Below are 16,829 nucleotides of genomic sequence, written 5' to 3'. Positions count from 1 at the left end.
GTCACTCTCAGAACTTTATCTCTAAAGAAGAAAACAATTCTTGATAGTCATGCTGAGCTATTAGATTGTGCCCATTCATGGGCTTCATAATCTCTTTCATGGAGCTCTCAATTCTAGATGTGAACTGGGTTTTGCTCCCTTGTCAAATTCAAGGATAAAGAAGGGACTGTACGTTGTCAAGAGTGAACGGTCGTTTTAAAAATTTGTTCTGTAAGTTGAGGCAGCCTGATCTGCATTTTACCAAATTGACAGTCCAGTGATTCATAGTATTATTTACAAATAATTTCTAATACTTTGAATACTTTGCTTGTATCTTTTTAAATACACAAACCTAAGTGTATTTAATGGTGCTTTGTCTCTGGATCCCCAAACCTACGTCCTTCTTTGAAAGTGTTTGATCTTTTTGTTTTTATGTTCAGATGAGCTTTTGTGCTCATTAAAAAGTTGGATGGCTAAAAAGGTTATAAGCTTAGAAGGAAACTGTATTATCTATAGGTTTTGATAACATGTTACATATTTTGCAAGTTCCTACACCTGCCTAGCTGCAAAAGCAAACTTTGGCTATAGCAACATTAATCTTTAGGCCTACCAACCGATTAAGACTGTACAGGTTGTACAGTTTATAAAAATGATCCCATGGCACAGATCATTTACCTTGGCTGATTTATTTCTGTGTCTCTCCCTCCTTTCTCTGTTATCTCTACTGGATGTCTCATCTCTTTCACTTGCCCTATCTTGGCTCCTGCGCCTCCTTCCACTATGTGGTGGCGAGGATGAAGATGCTTCTCGACCCATTGGAACTTCTCTCTGGAAGGATTTGACACATGTTTAGGGAATTAAAATTTTGTGGCACTGAAATGGCAACATGAGCACACATATGCACACACTCTCACCTGAGTATTGGGATCATAGTACATCCCAGTAATGGGATCAAAATAGTTTCCAGTGTCTGGATCATAAATGAATGTGGACACATCGGAAGAAGCTGAGGGGAAAGAAATAAGGGCAGATGTCACATACTTCCAAAGATGGCACTCATTCTTTAAATAAAACATAAATGGCCCAAGACGATCTGATGCTTGAGAGGGAAAAGAATCGAAAGTTGCCAGGGTAATTGAAATATGCAGTTTCACAGAACTGTCTTCCTCTCACTCCCTCACACACTCTCAGCATTTCCAACTCTTCCCACTCCAGTATTGAGGAAGGGGTGAGGGGAGAAGAATGCTGCCTTTTAATCTTAAAGAATCAGTGAGGAGCTTAATTTTCAATCTCAGTGCCATGGTGCTTAGTGCAGATATCAGAGATAAAAGATCTCTGTCCTTTAGAGAGGATATCTAATACAGCCTGATCGCTCTAACAGAGAGCTTTATCTCCTGATCAGATAAGGTGATAAAGTTGCAGTACTTCCTGTATCTTAGTGAGCTGAATCTGGCCTTCAGTTTACCGCCACGAAGTGCAGGGAAGCATTACAATTCTGATCAATAAAAGTCATAGAAACCACTAAAAATTGGTTGAATTTTTCTAGTAAAAAAAATCTTGAAAGATTTTATAGTCAGATTAAAAATCAAACAGGATTAACACACAATTCCACTGAAAAATCTTACATGTCCAATAATTTAAGACTACTGTACACTTTTCATTTTGTTTTAAGGCATGCCCATTTTGAAAAGTGAAGTTGCAAGGACTTCTTTGTGTTTTGACTGCAAATGGCAACAATTCTATATGAAGATTTTTTTTTTTTAAATGGAATAGTGACACTGAGTTTTCACAAGTAGAAAGTGTCAAGAAGAACAAAGCAAGAAAATAGGTTGAGTCTTACACTCTGATCTTCGTTTCTGCGAGTCAGCGCCTCTCCTATCACTCATGCCCCGTTTGCCCTAATACAAAAAAAGCATTTACAAACAAGCCAAGGAAGCAGAACGTCTTGTGGACATTTTCCTACTATTGATCGTGTACCAAGTGATCATGTAACAAGAAGTACCAATATATACTTCTCTGACAAAAATGTACAACTCAGGAAAACCACTAAGTAGTCCCCTACTGAAATCAAAAGGTTCTTATTTAGGCCAGATGTGCAGTATTGAAATGCATACTAAACAGCAGATTTCCTCCTGCTCATCAAGGAGGAGGAGGGGAAGGGCAGTAATCTGAATCCATACTGTAAAGAACAAGTAACTTTGCTAGTGACACTTTTTGCAAAACACTCGAGAATGCCAGCAAACACTGGTAAGTCAAACTGTTCAATTCCTCAGTCAGCAATTGTCAATTCCCTCAGAGTACCATCACAGAGTACTACAAGCATACCTGGCTATAGCGGGGAACATCACCTTGGTCTCCATATTCATTTCTAGCAACAGAAAAAGAATTAATACCAATTTAAGGATTCTGGATATGCTTAAAACACGTGGTAAGTGTCAATTTTGCTTCACTCTAATCTTGCTAATTTCAGTGAGCTAGTTTTACTACAAGAAACTAAATTAAAAAAAAATGTAATCTGATAGCACAAGCCAGGAGAAATTTCTAACATCTGTAAATCTCCTCCCTGCAAGTCAAGCAGAGGCATCTCAGCTCTAGAGGATGTTTTGCCCCAAATCTTCAATGAATCCAGTAACACTACAATTAACTTTATAAGCTTCTTTTTTGTTCTGCCAGCTGCTGTCCATGGTCACCAGAAATGGCTTAGATGTAACACCATGGCCACATTAATGAATTTGCTCCAGAAAGAATGATAAGGAGATTCAAATCCACGAAACCATAATACTACAAACTATTTTATGTGTATGTGTGTGTCAAAAATGTCCTACCTCAAACCTGTAATTAGGGATCAATTAGTATGTTTGGGTGACTGATGTAAAACACGTTAACATTGAGTCATTATTACACATGGTTTAAGTGAGGTTTCTCTTACCTCCTCTTTCCTGTGGCTAGGTTTACATCTACAGCACGGCCATCAATGCTGATTGGAGGATCCAGATCTTGTAAAACCTTCACTAAGCGGAGTGCCTCCTGAGGAGAGAAGAATCCATTTAAGAGGAAAAGACAACACTTTTGAACCACTAAGCAAGAAATAAATTGTCACAAGCTCCTCCAGGGCCCTGAGTCCAAGTGAACCCCACTGGTCCTCCAATAGAGCTCCCTCTTTCCCTCTCTTCCTTATCAGATCACTCTGACACCAGCTGCTGTGAGGCATACTCTTTGTCTACTGGCCTGGCCTTTACGGCATTGGAACAAAGGAGTAGAGCACTCAAACCTAGACTGCTTCAAAGGAATTAGAAAAGGAACAGCCACAGTGTAGAGTGTGAAGCACACTGAAGTTAACGAGCCAACCTCTTTTTCACTCCTTAACCAAAGCACTTAATAGTTTTGACAGAGTTAAAATAGCCAGTATAATAATGGTCAAATGGCATCTAGGAGGATTACTACAGTAGAGTGACAGAAAATTCTAGTTTGCCATGTAGCATATACCAGCCTGGTTCGCACATCATGGTAAACCAGAATACAGCTTACTGTGAACGTGCTGGCTCCCCAGACCAAGATCATAGGCACTTTGCTTCTCCATGGGCCTTTTGAGTTAGCAGGGGAAGGCAGCTTAGCCAAGGATAATCCTTGGCTACAGGTCATGGTTAAGTAGGAGAGACCTTAATCATGATCCTGGATTTGGATGATACACTAAACCAAACCTTGATCTAAAAAGCCCAGGGAGGAGCAAAGTAACTAAGAATTGTACACCAAAACACAAACCAGAAAAGGGATTTATCACATAGGGAAATAACAGAATAGGGAGAGATCCCATACTGAGCCAGCAGATTTGACAGAATTGCTCTTCTTCCCTGAAGTACATGGGGAAGCACGGGGGAAGAGAAGAAGGCTAAGTACACAAGCAGAAGGCTGTTGTGCAAGTAGGACATCACAAGTGGATGTTACCCACAGTATTTTAAGTATTTTTAATACTATGCTGTGCAGAGGGAACTTGAATGAGAAGTGGCAACATACAGCATGAGAGTCCAGTTCAATGAAGCCATAAGTGTAGCCCATTCGACCAGCTTTGTTCTTCATGACACGTACACTTGAAGTGGAGAGGCGGACATATGGTGCCAGAAGTCCTACAATCACTTCTACTGGAGTGAAGCGAGGGATGCGTTTTAACATAATTGCTGTGACAAAGTTACAGGGAGAAAGAACAATTACTTCAGGAGGACATACATACTTAATCTTTTCTCTCATCCTGTGTCAAAGGCACCCAACATAATTTTACTAGGCTCAGCTGACTTGAAGACTACTCAATGATAAAATCAATAGTGCTGCTGATCACAAAGAGAATTGCAGACTGCAAGTTGGGATTTAAGCCTCTCTTTACAAGTTACTCAAATGCAAGTGTCCATTATGAACTTACTAAGTAGGACAATATGGCAGCAGGTATAACCTACTTCTACTCTCATCCTCCTGATGTTTGGTCTCTGTGGCTTCTCTTCTTGAACCATGTTCTTGGTTCTCCTTTCGAGGTGGGTACATTTCAGAGCGCCTTTTCTTTTCTTGTGAAGGCCACTGTTCTCTGCTTTCATCCTTCTTGGGTTCAGGTTCCTGAGGCTGACTGTGCTGCTCAGAAGAAGGCTTCTGAGGAGAAGGTTCCTGTGGAGGAGCAGGCTCCTTTGGAGGTTCTTCCTCTGGTGTTGGTTCCTCAGGTAACTCTTCCTCCCCCTTTTCAACCTTTTCTTCTGTTACTAGCAAAAAATAAAGTGAATGAAGTCCTCTCTGCAATAACCACTATGTTAAAACTGTTTAGTCTTAGACCTGGTCTACTATTTAGAATTGCTTCCTGTTTGGCCATCTACATAAAATAAGACTTGTCAGCAATTTACACTAGTGAGGGACATGCTGGATCACACTAACAAATAGAAAACAGGGATATATAAGTAATGTCACATATTTTCTTAAGTTGATATGATTATCCTTCACCAGCTTTGGTGGCAATTTCTTCCCTCCCTCACTCTTCGGCAGTGCTTGTCTTGCCAACGCAACATTACTGAAAGGAGACCTTAGATGAAACACTTCACTTTTAAACCAAAAAAGTTACCAAAAATCACAATTGAAGGACTGTCCCAAGTCTGACCCAAATTCTCTCCCCCCCCCTCCGCCAGCTTTCCCAAATGCTCATCTAGTTTCCAGTTAACTATCTACAGAAAGGAACATAGTACCTGAACTAATAATACTGGCAACATTTGGTGGACTACAACTCCCATCATCATTGACTATTGGCCATGATGGCTGGGGATGATGGGAGTTGGAGTCAAAAAATCTGGAAGACCACAAGTTCCCCACCTCTGAAGCAAGTGCATCTCAGTTCTTTATTCACTTAGAACTCATGCTACTATTTGTGTATTAAAAGAGATTTGTGTATTAAAACAGAACGAACAAAAGTAGACTCACCATCTCTTGGGAGTCTGCAGTAGTAGCAGGATGAACGATATCCTACTGTGGACACTTTGCACTGTAATGAAAGAGGCACAGCAAGAGGAAAGGACGCTTAAAAGGCTTTTGTCCTAAGCTCCTTTGTAGTTTTTATAACATTTTGATGAATGGATTTCATTGCTTTACTAAAGCACAAGCTAAATGTTACAACAAAATGCATGGGTTCTACTACTTAAATCTCCATGGTAATGTGTAGATGAAAAAGTGATGTGATACCGTGTTAGTGTTTGCCCAATCTCTTTAAGTGGCAGCCAAATGAAGTACAGGGGGGGAGGGGAGGGACAGCAATTCATCTGAATTTTACATGTAATAAAACTTGCTCTTAATAAAGCTTCATGAGCAACTTTAATGAAAATGCATAAATCAACACAGTTTTTGATATAGTATTTGTTTTGTTCTACCAATCCAATTCTTTACTTATAATTCTAAATTTGGTTTTAAAAAGCTTATAGACCAAGAGTGGAGAAATTGGTATGCATGGTGTCATTTCTTAGAGCAACACACATTTCTGGGAATCTAAATGGTTATTTTAGTGCTGGCAATGAACAGAAGAGAGGTGTTACACATTTTGTTTTCATTGTTTACAGCAGCTCATGCATTACAAAACATTTTGATGTAGTGCAGGTATCTTGCTTTCAATATATATATATTTAAAGAAAAGATACCTCTGGGATTTTTATATTAGACACTGATTCAAAAAGACACTGTTCTCTTAGACGAAGAATTTTCTCAACTCAAGAGTCCCCTGGCAGCACAATCCCTGGCATCTGAGTGTGGCCTTAGGAAGGTTCCATATTCAAATAAGACACACACTTATCTTCTCCCTCCACAGAGAGAAGGCATGCATACCCTCCTGCTCCTCAGGATTTTTACCAGCTTGAGATTCGTCCCCCTGAAAGTAACACACCAACAGCTTTGCCTTTAACAAACTGTTTTCTACTACCCTTTCTGAAATAACTTGCAGTTCTCTTTCCATATACTCACACGTCTGCAGTGCCAAAATTCAGGGGATTGGCTGTATTCCAGTGTCACTTCTTTACCACCAATCACAAGGTGTCCCTATTGAAATTAAAAAAGAGATAAAGAGTTTAACATGCCAAACCTAACAGAAAACTTAAAGAAAGGCTTTATTGGGGAGAGTCATATGGCTGATTTAAACACCTGAAATGTTGGAAATGAATGAAAACAAACACAGAAAAGGTGACTTGCACTCCGGACACATTGGCTCTATACTGCTATGAGCCTACAGAGCAAAAACCTCACATTAACTCTGCAAAGAAAAGGTCAAACAAGAAATTGCCTATGAAAATTATACATGCGAATGCTACTAACTTGCTGGGGGGAGTGCGTTAGAGAGAATGGAGATGATCAAACTAAGTTTTAGCCATATGCTACATGTACAAAATTGGACTGAATAAAAGGAAGTTTAAAGGTAAAGACATTCACCCTCTGATCCTAAAGCAATCAGTGCTTGTCTAGTTTGCCTGCCATGTCACTGAAACATCACTGTGACATCAGTACATAACAGCATGTTTTTATTTATTAAATTCATAACCCGCAAGAGCCCATTTTATTATGTAGTGCTGATATAATTGGTATCCTTTATCTTAAATAGTGTGTGCTAGTGTGAAAAATCTTAGGGTGTTTTTTTTTAATAATTACTTTTTCTATACATGCACCTTACGACCTTGTCATGCGTTTCAGTGGCAAGCCAGTTGCTTGACTTGCACACTGAACACAAGGATTGAGAGACATTTTTAAACACATCCACTGTTAAGGTCATGTGTGCAGGAAAACAATGGATTCCATTCTTGATCAAAGATGATCAAAAGGAATATGCTAATTGTATTGTTTTCCCAAATCACCATGAAGATAAGCATTATCAGCATTCTGAAAAAGCAGGTGTGAAGCTCACTGTGGATATTTCTCAGCTAAGAAGATGCTCAAACATTCTCATCCAGCTACAGGTTTCCTCTAATATTATCTTTGCCAGAAAAGACAGGTTTCAGAGATTCTGAGGAGTGTTCATGTTTATGATTAAAGCAAATAGGTGACACTTCACCAGTTGGAATCAATTTATGAAATATTAAGCACTTAAAACTTGTAATAGCCTACACAAGAGGGACTTTATGTTCAGTTGATCTGTGGTACTGAAGTACAAAAACAAAGAAAATCTCCTGGAATCCGACCTGTCAGTTCCAGTCAAAGGATAGTTGGAAGAAAGTAAAATACACTCCTCTTTACACTTTTCATCTATTACTGATACAATTATGATGAAAAACTGATGAACATATCTGACACCATTTCATAATATAGGAGAAGCATCTGGCACTTGTGCATTGTTCTCTGCCTAAAGACACCTAGACAGACCTCTGGAAGGAAACAAAATTGACACCTTCTTTTGACAAAAGCAACAATCAAGTCTTGTTATTAACATAATGAAAGGAATGTCAACACAAGCGAGCCCAACATCAAGGAATACATGACAAAGGCCTATAAATAAATAGCTCCACTCTTAATTCCCAATTGCCAGGGAATAAGAATAAGATTTGGTCTAGAATTCTAGAACCATCTACATATACAGATATCCATTATTTTTACATCAAGCAGGCAGTAGCTACAAACGTGCAAGACAGAATAAAACCCTTGCTTCAAAAGTAAACACAAAGAATTTCTTTCAGACCAAGTTTTGATCATGTATTAAACTTCAGTATTTGCTTAATTTAGAAAGGGTAAACTCACAAAAAGGATTGGACATAACCCTCGTGCTTTCTTTAACCTGCTCATTTGCAAGCATGGAGGTGAACGCACAGTTACTTGCTTTTCTTGAAGTTTCACACTGCCAGACAGTGCTTGAGTGGATGAAAATGGCGGTGTTGAACACTGCTATACTCAGGGCCAAATTAGCTTTGTAGGTTTATACTAATTTCATTGATTTATACAATCTATTAAGTGGTTTCCCTAAAAGATTAAATCACTTTTGCAAAATATAAAAATGCAGAAACTTCATGATAGGCCAAAAAGGCATTAGGCAGATGTCCTACAAGGGCCAAAAAATAAGACATTCAAAACCCAAAGTGTAACTCATGCAAAATCCAAGCGTATCCTCTTAATTTTTTTTATTAAAGTCCAGCTTAATTGATTTACTGAAGATGCCTCTCTTTACCCTGGCTTGACACCTGAACAGGCTCAGATGCAGGTTTCTGGGGGTCCTTGGGCACAGGGTAAAGGGGGTGCTTTGCTTGGGGGAAGGGTAGCCATGTAGCCAAGCCCTCTCCTTCCCTCCCAGGGCAGCTCTGCTTATTCCCCAAGAGGATCACTGTGCTGCTCAGCTGGGGGTGCCCCAAGAAGGTTCTTCTCCTCCTCCCACGATAGATGCAGAAGCCACAGGGCCAGGGCAGGCACACACTGCACATGCACAGGGGCCCATTCAGAGATTCCTGCTCACCCGAGGCAGGCACAGTGTTGGAACGGCAGCACCCTCTTTCATGCCTTCTGTTCCACTTCGGCCTGTCGGTGGGAGCCTGTGCCTACACTGCTTCAGTTGCCCTGCCATAGGAAGAGGGAGGACGGCAGCACCTCGGGAACAAACTTCCTTCATGCTCTTCCATGCCCACGAATGCAAAGACAGGGCCAGAAGCCTCTTCCCCTCCTCCCCCTGAGGACAGGGCAACTGAAGTGACAGCGGTGCAGGCTCAGGCTCTCCCTGACAGGCCGAAGCACAAGAGAAGGCAGCGGCATGAAGCTCCAATACTGAGCCTGCCGCCTCCTCCTCTTTGATCTGACAAAGGAAGTTGCTGCCTCAACCACCCTGTCCATAGGGAGAGGAGGATGACAGAGGTGCTGTGAGGACAAACTTCCTCCACTCTCTCCCCCACCTGCAAGTGCAAAGGGCCACCTGCCATTGCATTTGCAAGGAGGCATTGGCTAGCCCTTTTCTCTACCCACCTTGCTGCTCTCCAGGGCCAGGCCTGCTGGGCCCTAGGGCCCTTTTGAGCAGCAGGGGCCCTTGGCCAGAAGAAACAAATCACCAGAAATAGATGGCATACCAATAGAGTTGCTAAAAGCTACTGAGAATGAATCTATCCAAATTTTGACAAAAATTTGTCAACAAATTGGAAAAGAAAACAACGGCCCACAGACTGGAAGCATTCAATATGCATCCCAATTCCAAAGAAAGGGGATCCCAGGGAATGCAATAATTATCGAACTATTGCCTTAATGTCCCAGGCAAGTAAAGCAGTGCTCAAGATTCTACAACAAAGGCTCTTACCATATATGGAGCACATGTAAGTCCCAGGGTGGGCGACAACAATGTAAAATACAACATTAAAAACAGTCTAAAATAAACTACAGTTGCAACTAGTTTTGTTGTTGTTATGTGCCTTCAAGTCGATTATGACTTCTGGCGACCCTATGAATCAGTGACCTCCAATAGCATCTGTCATGTACCACCCTGTTCAGATTTTGTAAGTTCAGGTCTGTGGCTTACTTTATGGAATCAATCCATCTCTTTTTTGGCCTTCCTCTTTTTCCACTTCCTTCTCTTTTTCCAAGCATTATTATCTTTTCTAGTGAATCATGTCTTCTCATTATGTGTCCAAAGTATGATCACCTCAGTTTCATCATTTTAGCTTCTAGGGACAGTTCTGGTTTAATTTGTTCTGACACTCAATTATTTGTCTTTTTCTCAGGCCATGGTATGTGCAAAGCTTTCCTCCAACAACACATTTCAAATGAGTTGATTTTTCTCATCCATTTTTTTCACTGTCCTTCACATCCATACATAGGGATCAGGAATACCATGGTCTGAACGATCCTGACTTTAGTGTTCAGTGATACATCTTTGCATCTGAGGACCTTTTCTAATTCTCTCATAGCTACCCTCCCCAGTCCTAGCCTTATTGTGATTTCCTGACTACTGTCTCCATTTTGGTTAATGACTGTGCCAAGGTATTGATAATCCTTGACAAGTTCAATGTCCTCATTGTCAACTTTAAAGTTACATAAATCTTCTGTTACCATTACTTTAGTGTTCTTGACATTCAGCTGTAGTCCTGCTTTTGTGCTTTCCTCTAATTTTCAGCAGCATTTGTTTCAAATCATTACTGCTATCAGTTCATCAAGCAGGGTGACCAAGGCAGTCTCTGTCCCATGACCAGGCCTGAAGCCTGATTAAAAAGGGTCTAGAGTAGACAGTCAGATTAATCCAGGAAAACTTGGAGCTGAGCAGTCACTACCTTCTCAATCACCTTGCCCAAAAAGGGGAGATTAGAGACTGGGCGGAAGTTGTTAAGATCCGCAGGGTCTAACAAAGGCTTCTTTAACAAAGGTCTTATCACAGCCTCCTTCAACAGTGTTGGCATAGAACCTTCCCTTAGGGAGGTGTTAATTAAGTATGCCAACCAGCCAGCCATTCTCACTCTGGCAGATTTGATTAACCAGATTGGGCAAGGGTCAAGAGAGCAAGTAGTGGCCCTCATTTCTCCCAGAGTTCTGTCCACATCCTCAGGCTTTACAAGCTGAAAAGTATCCATAGAAAACTGACCAGAGAAGCCTTAGGGACATCTGGCACAACTGTAGTTAATGAGGAGTCCAACTCAGTTCAAATGCGGGCAATTTTATCTGCAAAGTGCTTCACAAACATGTCACAACGAGCGATTGAGGGATCAGAGTCTAACGTAGGGCCAAAGCTCCCAAGACTCCGGACCACCTGGAAAAGCATCACCGGACGATACTGAGCAGACGCAATGGTGGCAGTAACGTGTACTTTCTTTGCTGCCATCACCACCACATGATAGACTTGAAAATGAGCTGTAGCCTGTGTTCGGTTGGAAGCAGATTGAGTTTTTCTTCATCGTCGCTCTAGCCATCGTCCCTACCGTTTCATCAGACCCAAGGTTTGAGTAAACCAAGGTGTATTGCGGGCCTTCCCTGGTGGGAGAGAGTGCTTTGCAGCAATAGTGTCCGCCGCCCGGGTCACCTCCGTATTCCAGAGATTGACCAGGGCTTCGGCAGTATCGCCAGCCATGCTAGGAACATCCCCCCAAGCATTCAGGAAACCATCTGGATCCATGAGTCTCCAGGGGCGGACCATCTTAATCGGCCCTTCACCCTTGCAAAGGTTGCCGGGGCACAAAGCCTAAACCTTTTCATGTGGTAATCTGCCCATGACAATGAAGTCACCAAGAACCCCTCCACCCTCAGATCACCATCTTCCTGTCCTGAACAAAACACAAGATCCAGTGTGCATCCTGCCACATGCGTTGGTCCAGATGATATTAGAGACTGTCCCATGGTTGTCATGGCAGCCATGAAGTCCAGACTTATGAGTCTAACCTTGGCATGTATGTTGAAGTCACCCAGGACAACCAGCCTGGGGAACTCCAACACCAACGCCAAGACCAGCTCCACCAGCTCAGGGAAGGAGACTGTTGATTGATTGATTGGGTTTATTTATATGCCACCTTTCCACAGTGACCTGTGCCCAAAGTGGCTTACAACAAATGCTCAAAATAAAAGCACTGGGGTAGGGGAGAGAAGTCAGTTTACAAAACATAGCAATACTTTCAAATAAGACAAAAATAAACAATTTAGCAAACAAAATTCAATATTACAAGAAATAATCTAGACTTAAATTCATAAGTGCAAAGAAGAAAGCCAACAGAGCTCCAGATGTGCATCTTGTTACACTCAAAGGAGCCTCAGCAGCTGGTTTAAATCTACTTCAGAGGGAAGGGAGTCATCTCACCAGGCCAGATGACTTACAGCTGGCTCCCTCTTCTCTCCTCCATAGGAGACCAACAGCAGCAAAACAGAAATGCTTTCTAGGGCTTTGAGGATAGAGCCTGTGATAAACCTGGTCCACTTCTTGGACATCCCTGCCTCAATTTCGGTTTCTCTTCGATTGATAACATCTGTGGATTGATTCAATTTTTCTAGTTCCCCCTGAATCCTGGGGTCCACTTCCTCCTCTTCTTCCGGCGGCTGCGAGAGCTCGGCGTCCTCTGCCTTGGTCCTCCTCATTCCAGGATCCATGTTGGCTTACGCGGAGGATCTTTTTGGGACAAGGAAGGTGGGATCTGGCATGAGGTTGCCTCTCCTTCGGAGCTCGGGTTGTGCCGCCGCCTCTGCCCAGCAAGGGCAGTTCCCCAGATTCCTCTGGAAACAGCAGTGGCTTACAGCAGCCGTCCTTCCCGGCTTGCAGTTTGCACCTCTTGCTCCTCACCCTGAGGGGGACAAGCCACTTCTCTGTCAGGCAAAGAGGGAAGGAAATGCGCCTCACCCCCTGGCTGTAGCATCCGCGACTGTCGCCACTGTCACTGAAGGCTCTTGCCAGTGCCTGGGCTTGTTCTGCCTCCTGCCGACCTGTTGGGCAGCGGGATGGATGGTATACCAACAGAATCTCCACTCTGTCACCCTGACCCAACGCCAGGCACACACACTCAAAACTGGAGGTGTTAGGGACAGGGTACCTGACAGAGGAGATGGATTCCCTGCAGACAATTGCGACCCCACCTCCCCATCCCTGGATCTAGGCTGCTGGAGTGCCATAAAACCTGGTGGGCAGAGCCAGGAGAGACCTACTCAGCTTTGATCATTTAGCCAGGTTTCGGTAATACAAGCAAGGTCAGCGCATTCATCCAGGATTAAAACCAGAATTAGAGTGGTTTTATTAGTCACTGACCTTACATTCATCAGCAGAACAGTAAGATCCAGAGAGTTCCCAGCATAGCTACCAGTGTCCCAGGGGCTGGAAGGGGGACCAGAAGGGATGCAAGCATGAAGATGTCTTGTATCCCTTCCCCGTAATGACTAGAAGGCTATATATTCATTTGTTTCAAGGAATTCTCATTCATTCAAAAAATTACAGGCAAGCAAGTACTTAGTAACCATTCCTAAATATTATTTAAATTAAGGTTAATTTTTGTTCCAATGCATTAACATTACTGCAATTTTGCACCATTTTGACTTACTTCTAACTACTTCCATGTAATATTTTAAAATCTTATCGAAGTATGCCAGTACTTCAGTTCTAGCCAAAATATTTTGTCCTAGTCCTCTAATGTTTTAATTGCTCTTCTTTTTCTTCAGTTTGTATCTGGTGGTTTTCCGAGGCACTGTCACCAACACTGGGCTGTTATAGAATCATATAGAATCATAGAATAGTAGAGTTGAAAGGGGCCTATAAGGCCATCGAGCAACTTACTGCTCAATGCAGGAATCCAAATCAAAGCATTCCCCACAGATGGCTGTCCAGCTGCCTCCTGAATGCCTCCAGTGTTGGGGAGCCCACCACCTCCCTAGGTAATTGCTTCCATTGTCGTATGGCTCTAACAGTTAGGAAGCTTTTCCTGATGTTCACTCAAAATCTGGCGTCCTGCAACTTGAGCCCATTATTCAGTGTCCTGTACTCTGGGATGACCAAGAAGAGATCCTGCCCCTCCTCTGTGTGGTAAGCTTTCAAGTACTTGAAGAATGGAATCATATCTCCCCTCATTTCTCAGGACTAAACATGCCCAGTTCTTTCAGTCTCTTCTCATAGACTGTTCCAGTTTGTCTGCATCCTTCTTAAAGTGGTGTCCAGAACTGAACACAGTACTCAAGATGAGGCCTGACCAGTGCCAAATAGAGGGGATCCAATATTTACAAGATTTGGAAATTGTACTTCTGTTAATGCAGGCTAAAATAGCATTTGCCTTTTTTGCAGCCACACTGCACTGTTGGCTTATATTCAGCTTGTGATCAACACCAATCCCAAGATCTTTTTCACATGCAGTATTGCTGAGCCAAGTATCCCCCATCTTGTAACTGTGCATTTGGTTTCTTTTTCCTAGGTGTAGAACCTTGCATTTATCCCTGTTAAATTTACTTTCTGTTTTCAGCCCAGTGCTCCTGCCTATCAATGTTGATTCTGAGTAAGTCTTGATATCACACTGCCAACCTACATTGGGTTGAATCCAGATTTCCTTACCTTCATGGAAGGGACTAAGTTCCAACAAAGGTTCCCACAGGAAAGGCCATTTTCATCAGTTCAGACGCCAAAACCACCTCCCCACTATTCTGGAGGTTCCCTGGAGCAGCTTTTCAAGGGGCACAGGGAGAATCAGAGAAAATTGTACCACTCCCCAACAAGAGTCTCCATGGGCAGATCCACTATGTGGTGGTGGATGATGCCCATTTGGACTGGTAAGGCAGAAGGCAGGTGGTTAACAGCAAGTTGAGCCAGAGCCAATTGGATGGAGCCAGAGCAGACGACAGGCAGAGCCAACTAACCTTAGTTTGTTCCCATCCTCCTGCTGAGTTCTCCAAGGGCAAAACTGAGACTAAGGAGGAGGATGCTGACAGTCAGGGCCACTTCCTGGGCTGGTTATAAGATGGCAAGCACTTGGGGGCTAGCTGAGGGCAGACTGAAGTTGGTGGGAATGTACCCCAATTGCCCTAATGCAGCCTTTCCCAACTAGTGGGCCACCAGATGCTGTTGGACCACAACTCCCATCAGCCTCAGCCAGCATTGCCAATGGTCAGGAAAGATGGGAATTGTGGTCCAACAACATCTGGTGGCCCACTAGTTGGGAAAGGCTGCCCTGATGGATCAGCCTCCAATGCCACTATGTCTGTGTCCAGGTTTTTCCCTCACACAGAAAATGTCACAGAACAAAATGGAAAGTAGCGCAGTCTGCATCCCATCCCAAGCCAAGGCCTGGTTTGGGGATTCACTTGCAGATTTTGTTCCTAGAAAGTCAACATTCTTTAACATTCACTTTCATGCAATGTCTCAATCAGCAAGTTGGAGCACATACTCATAATTAAATTACATACCTATATTTATACCTATAAATCTGTGCTCTGCATTATTGTTTGTTCCTTAAACACCTTCGTTGCTTCCTGTGTCTGTAACCACAAACCTGCCAAAAGCAGCACAAGAACAGACAACACACAAGGGACCAACAGAAAAGAAACAAAATGAGATAAACAGAGCTCCTGTGCAAGGCAGTTACTGAAAAATCTCAATGCAATCCTAAACATGTTTAAATAAAAATCACACTAAACTCCATAGGATTTAGTATCTATAAAGTGTACTTAGGATTGCAGCCTTAGAATTTTAGGCAAGGATTGGAGCAAGGAAAGGAGAAATATGGGTATTGAGAGACGGCATAGGAGAGGAAAGAGACTGTACAGCACAGCCTCTTATATGGCCAAGCTCCTCTAGAGTCCTTAGAAACTTTAAAAATACCGCTCACCTCTGCAGAACGTTCTTGAAAACATAACATCAAGAAACATGATTTCATAAGCAGCAGATCTCAGGATGTCAAGTTCACAGACAACAGCATCCTGCAATTCTCTAATTTGCCCAGTTTTCTATATCGCGACCTTCAATCAATCCACAAATAGAAAGGCATATGAGGATTTTAAATGTATACATTTTTGATTACGAGAAACCTAGCTGAGTGTATTGTGTTTGCTTTAAGCTGTTCTTATGATACAATTGTAAAATATGATATATTTAATAAACCTGATTACTCTGGGTTGTATTCAACTAAACAGTAGCTAAAGGAATGACTTCTGCAAGTGCAACAGTTTCCCCTTCCTCTTCCCCTCCCAATATCTGCACTGGGAATGGGGGTTCATGGGAATGTGATATTCTATTGTGTGCAATGCATCTGTGCAATGCGGATCACAGAAGTTGTTCCTTGTGTGCAACAACCCTCTGTTGTAAGTTGTCCCCAAAAATGTTCTGAGTGTTGCATCAAATCCAGTCAAATCCAACTCATATTTAGGCCTTCATATGGACAAAATATGCTGTTGGCTCCAATTTTGACAAGTACCTCTCCAATAAGCTATGCAAGAAAACGGTTGGGAAGGCAGCAGGGAAACAGTGCTCTCAACAGCCACCTTCATCTTTCAGGCAGAATCTTTGGCAAGAATCACCAAACACAGCCAGATGGCCATAGGAAAGAATCTGAGCATGCTTCAAAAGTGAGGAGCTCTAATAACGGCTTTGCCACAGCAACAGCATAATGTATCCATCCAAAGTCAAAATGTATTGAACTATCAACGCTTTGGAGAGTTAGCTCAAGTCACTCTGAAAATGACTGCTACTGCCCCTTTGACTTCACTGCCCCCTTGGCTCCTTCAGTGACAGCACCCCAGCCTCCAGAGCTCATTTGCCAATCCTCTTTCCTGTCAGTGAGCACCTATTTCTTCTCTATTGAGTCTTTGTTAAGTTTTTCTTACAGCCAAATGAACCTTTCAAATTCACCCACAGAAGCTGCACAATCAGTATTGTATTGTTTCTCCCTCCACCTTAGAATGCGCCTGAACTTTCTGTCACAGCTGCTCAGGCAACCATTTGTGGG

The 16,829-nt window shown here is 42.5% G+C and overlaps 1 protein-coding gene across 3 annotated transcripts in view; it reads right to left on the bottom strand.

The window, feature by feature from the left end:
- Positions 1 to 16,829, bottom strand: part of RBM6 (RNA binding motif protein 6) — a 93,085-nt gene that overhangs the window by 12,122 nt on the left and 64,134 nt on the right. For all 3 annotated transcript variants that reach the window (XM_061617783.1, XM_061617785.1, XM_061617784.1), the window contains 9 exons: positions 6,454 to 6,528; positions 5,428 to 5,488; positions 4,428 to 4,715; positions 3,994 to 4,154; positions 2,909 to 3,006; positions 2,305 to 2,347; positions 1,820 to 1,877; positions 894 to 985; positions 655 to 807 (listed from right to left, as the gene is read on the bottom strand). In XM_061617783.1, coding sequence (XP_061473767.1) covers positions 655 to 807; positions 894 to 985; positions 1,820 to 1,877; positions 2,305 to 2,347; positions 2,909 to 3,006; positions 3,994 to 4,154; positions 4,428 to 4,715; positions 5,428 to 5,488; positions 6,454 to 6,528 — 1,029 coding nt within the window. The remainder of the gene's footprint in view (positions 1 to 654; positions 808 to 893; positions 986 to 1,819; positions 1,878 to 2,304; positions 2,348 to 2,908; positions 3,007 to 3,993; positions 4,155 to 4,427; positions 4,716 to 5,427; positions 5,489 to 6,453; positions 6,529 to 16,829) is intronic.

Source organism: Rhineura floridana, chromosome 3 (genome assembly GCF_030035675.1).
Source record: "Rhineura floridana isolate rRhiFlo1 chromosome 3, rRhiFlo1.hap2, whole genome shotgun sequence".
NCBI lineage: Eukaryota > Metazoa > Chordata > Lepidosauria > Squamata > Rhineuridae > Rhineura > Rhineura floridana.
This window is presented reverse-complemented; position numbering and strand designations above follow the sequence as displayed.